The 7,177-nt window shown below is 61.0% G+C and overlaps 1 protein-coding gene across 1 annotated transcript; it reads left to right on the forward strand.

Annotated features, from left to right (window-relative positions):
• Window positions 1-190: 190 nt before the first annotated feature.
• Window positions 191-7,089, forward strand: FAM98C (family with sequence similarity 98 member C). Its single transcript, XM_029913198.1, has 8 exons — window positions 191-276; window positions 702-847; window positions 3,347-3,481; window positions 3,896-4,080; window positions 4,469-4,624; window positions 4,980-5,096; window positions 6,273-6,440; window positions 6,732-7,089. The coding sequence occupies exons 1-8, from the start codon at window positions 257-259 to the stop codon at window positions 6,861-6,863; spliced, it is 1,059 nt and encodes a 352-aa protein (XP_029769058.1). The 5' UTR covers window positions 191-256; the 3' UTR covers window positions 6,864-7,089.
• Window positions 7,090-7,177: the final 88 nt, after the last annotated feature.

Raw genomic sequence — 7,177 nt, forward strand, 5'->3', positions numbered from 1 at the left:
GATTGGCTGGGAGGCGGGTGATAGCGAAAAGGGAGGCTCTCATTGGCTGGGGGGGCGGGTGATAGCGAAAAGGGAGGCTCTCATTGGCTGGGGGGGCGTTATTCTAGCTTCAGCCAATCAGCTTCTTAGCCTCCCGAGCCCCGCCCATTCCGTCCCTGAGCCAATCGGGGTTCAGAGCGGGCGGGGCCCGTGCGTGGCTGGGCTGCGCCCTGCTGGAGACTTTGAACTTGGGGCCTGAGCCGGGCGGGTCCCGGCCATGGAGCGCAGGGCGGCTGGGTACGGGGTACAGGGGGGTGTGCACGGGAGCAGGGCAGCAGTAGCGGAGGGTGTGGGGGCGTGGGAGAAGGGGGTGTGGAGGGTACATAGTTGGGGGGATGTGGGAGCAGGGGGCTGGGATCTGGGGCCTGAGCAGGCGGGGGGGGGGGGGGTGCAGAGGCTCTGGGGGTGCGTGGGAGGAAGGGGTGGGTGCCAAGGCTCTGGGGTGCTGGGGGGATGGATGGTGGGGAGCAGGGAAAGCTAAATGTTCCAGGATGAACAGGGAGGTGGGTGCAGTGGGGGGGGGAATAGGTGCAACTTTGGGGAAGAGTTGGGGGGTGGGGGGCCTGGCACACTGGCAGGGGGAGCTGTTGGCCAGATCTGGGCTGGGCTGCCAGGTCTGTGGGGGAGGCTGTGGCGCACTGACCCCTGCCCCGTGTGCTCAGGTCCCTGGGGTCGCTCTCCGAGGAGAACTTTCTGCGCCTGGCCGAGGCCGGGGTGCAGAGCCCCGAGTTCACCGGGCTCTGCGCCCAGCTGGTGGCGGAGCTCCGAGCCCTCTGCCCCCTGGAGGAGGATGTCAGTCCCACCAGCGGTGAGTTACCTGCAGGGAAATGAGGAGGGAGGGGACTGACTGGCCGGGGATGGGGAGTGGGACACGGGGCCTTTCCTCCATGGGCCCTGGTGATGCTGTGACACAGGTAACATGCCTAACACCAACCCCGGAGTGACAAGGGAGCTCCACTCCCAGCCAGGTCCTCTGTGTTCGTTATCACTCAATAATTAATCATTCCGGCAGCGTAATTACTCCCTGGGGAGGAAGTGTAGCCCAGTGGTCAGAGACCTGGTATTGGTTCCCTGCCCTGCCACAGACTCCCTGTGTGACCTTGGCCAAGACACCTAGTCTCTCTGTGCCTCAGTTTCCCCATCTGTGCAATAGGGATAATAGCTCTGCTCTGCCCCCCAGCGGGGTTGTGAGAATAGATACACTCTGGGGTGCTCAGATGCTATGATTATGGGGGACACAGATCTGTCAGAGAGAGAGAGGAGTCAACCTGCGGAACTGGCTGCAGCAGGATGTCATGCAGGCAGATATGCCCCAGTTAGTGATCCAACAGTTTATTACAAGAATAATCCCATTCCCTCCCTCCCGCCCCCCCAAGCCAGCCAGTCCCTTGCCCTGGGGCTGGATGGGAGCCAGCGCCCCCTAGGGGGAAAGGCTCTATGCCCCATTCCCCACCCCCTGCCCTGGGGCGTTCCCTCCTGAGGAGGCCGGGGTTATGAACATAAGAATGGCCATACTGGGTTAGACCAAAGGTCCATCCAGCCCAGTATCCTGTCTGACAACAGTGACCAATGCCAGGTGCCCCAGAGGGAGTGAACCTAACAGGCAATGATCAAGTGATCTCTCTCCTGCCATCCATCTCCACCCTCTGACAAACAGAGGCTAGGGACACCATTCCTTACCCATCCTGGCTAATAGCCATTAATGGACTTAACCTCCATGAATTGATCCAGTTCTCTTTTAAACCCTGTTCTAGTCGTAGCCATCACAACCTCCTCAGGCAAGGAGTTCCACAGGTTGACTGTGCGCTGTGTGAAGAACAACTTCCTTTTATTTGTTTTAAACCTGCTGCCCATTAATTTCATTTGGTGGCCCCGAGTTCTTATTTTATGGGAACAAGTAAATAACTTTTCCTTATTCACTTTCTCCACACCACTCATGATTTTATATACCACTATCATATCCCCCCTTAGTCTCCTCTTTTCCAAGCTTATTAATCTCTCCTCATATGGGACCCTTCCAAACCCCTAATCATTTTCGTTGCCCTTCTCTGAACCTTTTCTAGTGCCAGTATATCTTTTTTTGAGATGAGGAGACCACATCTGTACGCAGTATTCGAGATGTGGGCGTACCATTGATTTATAGAAGGGCAATAAGATATTCTCCGTCTTCTTCTCTATCCCCTTTTTAATGATTCCTAACATCCTGTTTGCTTTTTTGACTGCCGCTGCACACTGTGTGGACGTCTTCAGAGAACTATCCACAATGATCTCTTTCCTGATTAGTTGTAGCTAAATTAGCCCCCATCATATTGTATGTATAGTTGGGGTTATTTTTCCCAATGTGCATTACTTTACATTTATCCACATTAAATTTCATTTGCCATTTTGTTGCCCAATCACTTAGTTTTGTGAGATCTTTTTGAAGTTCTTCACAGTCGGCTTTGGTCTTAACTATCTTGAGCAGTTTAGTATCGTCTGCAAACTTTGCCACTTCACTGTTTACCCCTTTCTCCAGATCATTTATGAATAAGTTGAATAGGATTGGTCCTAGGACTGACCCTTGGGGAACACCACTAGTTACCCCCCTCTCCATCCTGAAAATTTACCATTTATTCCTACCCTTTGTTCCCTGTCTTTTAACCAGTTCTCAATCCATGAAAGGATCTTCCCTCTTATCCCATGACAACTTAATTTACGTAAGAGCCTTTGGTAAGGGACCTTGTCAAAGGCTTTCTGGAAATCTAAGTACACTATGTCCACTGGATCCCCCTTGTCCACATGTTTGTTGACCCCTTCAAAGAACTCTAATAGATTAGTAAGACATGATTTCCCTTTACAGGAACCATGTTGACTTTTGCCCAACAATTTATGCTCTTCTATGTGTCTGACAATTTTATTCTTTACTATTGTTTTGACTAATTTGCCCGGTCCTGACGTTCGACTTCCCGGTCTGTAATTGCCGGGATCATCTCTAGGGCCCTTTTTAAATATTGGCGTTACATTAGCTATCTTCCAGTCCTTGGGTACAAAAGCTGATTTAAAGGACCAGGTTACAAACCCTAGTTAATAGTTCTTTCAGAACTCTTGGGTGAATGCCATCTGGTCCCGGTGACTTGTTACTTTTAAGTTTATCAATTAATTACAAAACCTCCTCAAACGACACTTCAATCTGTGACAATTCCTCAGATTTGTCACCTACAAAGGACGGCTCCAGGACTCCAAAGGTGGCTCCAGGAGTGGGGTGTTGGCCGGGCAGGGGGGCAGCGCGTCGGGGCCCAGGGATTCATCGGTCTCTCCTGTTCCGCAGGCCCCGAAGATGCCGAGACCTTCCAGATTGAGCTGAGCGGGTTGCTGCAGGAGCTGCACTGCCCCTACGCCGCGCTCACCACGGGGGACGTGACCGCCCGCCTGGGCAGCGCCCACCTCTGCCTCCAGCTGCTGTGTAGGTGACGGCGGGAAAGGCCCTCGCTACTCAGACGGAGCAGCCTGTGGGGCCTCTGAACGGCAGGGCTGGGAGCCAGGACTCCTGGGTCCTATTCCCAACTCTCCCAGAGGAGTGGGGTCTAGTGGTTGGAGGAGAGGGGGTAGCTAGGACTCCTGGGTCCTATTCCCAATTCTCCCAGGGGAGTGGAGTCGGGGGAGGGGGGGATCCAGGACTCCTGGGTTCTATCCCAGCTCTGGGAGGGGAGCGGAGAGGAGAATAGAATGCAGGAGTCTGGACCAGATAAAGATCCCATCTCCAGAGGGCTGGCACATGTCTGACACCCTGGGCCGGGCTGGCCCTGGTGCCCAGAGCGCCCCCACCAGCCGCAGCCGGAAGAGCCAGTGTCTCTCTCACCCCGTGTTCTCTCCCAAGACTTCCTGAGCTCGGAGCTCCAGGCCGCCCGGCTCCTGAGCTGGAAACGCCCCCCTTCGCCGCGGCAGGGAGTGGGGGCCGGCGCTGCCCGGCAGGAGCTGCGGCTCATCAACCAGGCGCTGGGCAGGCCGGAGCCGGCCCCGACCTGCCCCATCCCCCAGCTCCTGGAGGACCTAAAATCCAAGGTGAGGAGTCAGAGGCGCCGATTGTCGGGGGAGCTTCTGGGAGCCTGGGGCACGGGGCCTTTCCCCTCTAGGGGGCGCTGGCCCCGATCCGGCACCATGGCGGGGGACCGGCTGGCTCAGGGGGGCAGGGAATGGGGCACGGGGCCTGTCCCCTCTAGGGGGTGCCAGACCCGCTCCGTCCTCAGGGCAGGGGCTTGGCTGCAGCTCCGAGGCACCAGTGCCGGACAGTGAATAAACAAGGCACCCCAGCTGCAGGGCGACAAGCCCCTGGTGGTGTCTGGGGCTGCCGGGCCCCCGTGGTGCGGGGAGCCGCCCGGCAGGCGTCGTCCTTCCCTAGCCACGGTGTCCGCGCCGCGTCTCCCCGCTGAACTTGTGCTCTCCCTCCTAGGTAGCGGAGGCCCTGTCCGCGCTGCCCGCCGGCCACCAGGAGATGGCGCCGCTGCTGAGGGCGCCGCTGACAGCTCGGGGGTGGGGGCGGGGGGGGGGGCCCAGGCCGGGTCGGGGGGGTGCAGCGCAGAACCTGTGGCTCTGCTCCTGGCTCAGGGCCGGGCCTGGGTCCCGGCCTGGGCTGCAGGGTTCAAAAGCAGCCAAAGAGAGTTAGGCCCCTGATTGAATCCCGGTGCCTGACCCACCCTGCACAGCCCCATTGCATAGAGCTCTTAACAGACCTGGGTTCGATCCCTGGCAGGGGAGTGGGGTCGTGTGGGGTGGGGAGGGGGGCTGGGAGTCAGGATTCCTGGGTTCCCCGCCCCTGCCTCCCTATTTGGCTTGGGACAGGTAGCACCCCTCCCTGTGCCTCAGTTTCTCCCCTTGAGGGGGCCAGTGCAGCGGGGCTGGGGGGGGGGCGTGGCTTTCTGGCGGCCTGTGGCTGAGCGGCGCTCTCTATCCCTCCCGGCTAGGAGGCGCTGGAGGGGATCCGGCAAGCCCTGTGTGCCGAGTACGAATGCCGCAAGCGCATGATGATCACGCGCTTCAACGTCACCCTGCAGTCCTTCCACTGGTCCGAGAGGGCGAAGGTGAGGGCTCGGGGGCTGGGGGAATTCCAGTGAGCGGAGAGGCCTGGCTGGCGCCAAGGAATGGGGCATGGGGCCTTTCCCCTCTAGGGGGCTCCGGCTCCAGGGTAGGGCTGCCAACTTTCTACTTCCACAAAACCGAACACCCCTGCCCCGCCCCTTCTCTGAGGCCCCGCCCCCGCTCACTCCATCCCCCTCCCTCCCTCATTTTCACCAGGCTGGCTCAAGGGGTTGGGGTGCGGGAGGGGGTACGGGCTCTGGGCTGGAGGTGTGGGTTCTGGGGTGGGGCCAGAAATGAGGGATGTGGGGTGCAGGAGAGGGTTCCGGGCACGGGGGTGGAGGGGGCTCTGGGCTGAGGCAGGGGGTTGGGGTGTGGGAGGAGGTACGGGCTCTGGCTGGGGGTGTGGGTTCCGGGGTGGGGCCAGAAATGAGGGGTTCAGGGTGCGGGAGGGGGCTCCGGGCTAGGGCAGGAGGTTGGGGTGTGGGAAGGGGTACAGGCTCTGGCTGGGGGTGCAGATTCTGGGGTGGGGCTGGGGATGAGGGGTTTGGGGTGCAGGAGGGGGCTCCAGACTGGGATTGAGGGGTTTGGTGGGTGGGAGGGGGATCAGGGCAGGGGGTTGGGGTTCGGGAGGGGGTTTGGGGTGCAGGTTCCGGGTAGAACTTTTACCTCATGCAGCTCCCAGAAGCAGCGGCATGTCCCCCCTCTGGCTCCTACGCGGAGGCGCGGCCAGGGGGCTCCGCATGCTGCCCCGTCTGCAGGTGCTGCCCCACAGCTCCCATTGGCCATGGTTCCCAGCCAATGGGAGCTGCAGAGCCGGCACTTGAGTCGGGGGCAGTGTGCAGAGTCCCCTGACTTCCCCTGTGCGTAGGAGCCGGAGAGGGGATGTGCCGCTGCTTCTGGGAGCCACACAGAGCCAGGGCAGGCAGGCAGCCTGCCTTAGCCCCTCTGACCGGACTTTCAACGGCCTGGTCAGTGGTGCTGACGGGAGTCACCAGGGTCCCTTTAAACCAGTACCTGGCAACCCTACCCCAGGGCAGGGACTGGCTGGCTGGGGACGGGGGGGATGGAACATGGGGCCTCTCCCCTCTAGGGGGCGCCGGCTCCTGTCTGGAGCTGCTGATGCTGAGGAGGGGCCGGGGCCGATGCCAGCTAACAGGGAGTGATTTTTCCCCCCACAGGCCCAGGGCTCCGCCCTGCTGGCAGCCGTCTCCCCGCTGCGGCAGGCTGAGTCGGTCGCCTCCGGCGTCACCCTGGCCCGGCTGCTGGCCACCCGCGCGGACGCCTCGCGCATTGTCAGCACCAGCAGCGGGCGCTGCCGCCACCGGACCAGCTGTGCCATCAACAAGGTACGGGCAGCGCCCGGGCCAGGGGGGAGACGAACACGCTGCTGGGTCTGGTTACAAAGCCCCTCCCCCATGCAGAGCAGCCTGCGGAGTGGGGGGGGGGGGGCTTCTCTGCCGGGGCACGAGACCCCCTCCTCTTGCATCACACCAGGACCACAGATCCGGCAGGGCCGGGTGCTGGGCCCTTCCCACCCCCCGTTAGCTCCCTTTCGGGGTGGGCGGAGTACGGGGGACTGGGTGTCTCTCTTACCTTTTACCTCTGCTCCTGTTTTTCCCCCCCCGTCCCCCTGACAGGTGCTGATGGGCGGCGTCCCAGACCGAGGGGGCCGCCCCAATGAGATCGAGCCCCCCATGCCCACCTGGGAGAAGAGGCGCGAGGGGGGGGCAGGCCAGCAGCGGGGCCGACGGGGCAAGAAGAAGAAATGAAGCCTGCTCCGTCCCTGCCGGGAGCTCCCCCCTACACTGCAGGGGGGCAGGGAGAGCATCCGGGGGGCAAAGACTCAAGGACTCAGAGCCCAACTATGCAGAGTGGGCGGTGGAGGGGAGCTGGGGCTCAGAGGGGCTGCGGCCCGCTACAGCCAGGGCAGGGCCGGCTCCAGGCACCAGTTGAGCAAGCAGGTGCTTGGGACGGCCAAGGGGAAGGGGCGGCACGTCGGGCTCTTCGGCGGCAATTCGGCGGCGGGTCCCTGTCGCTCTCGGAGGGAAGGACCTGCCGCCGAATTGCTGCCAAAGAAGAAAGC

The sequence above is a fragment of the Terrapene carolina genome, unplaced genomic scaffold (assembly GCF_002925995.2).
Source record: "Terrapene carolina triunguis isolate 2854851 unplaced genomic scaffold, T_m_triunguis-2.0 Scaffold517, whole genome shotgun sequence".
Lineage (NCBI taxonomy): Eukaryota > Metazoa > Chordata > Testudines > Emydidae > Terrapene > Terrapene triunguis.

Excerpts from the sequence above, each read along its gene's own strand:
- FAM98C (XM_029913198.1), top strand. The coding sequence starts at position 257 with ATGGAGCGCAGGGCGGCTGG. Across the intron at positions 3,482-3,895 it reads CCTCTGCCTCCAGCTGCTGT|ACTTCCTGAGCTCGGAGCTC; the intron begins GTAGGTGACGGC and ends TTCTCTCCCAAG. Across the intron at positions 4,625-4,979 it reads GGCTCTGCTCCTGGCTCAGG|GAGGCGCTGGAGGGGATCCG; the intron begins GCCGGGCCTGGG and ends CCTCCCGGCTAG.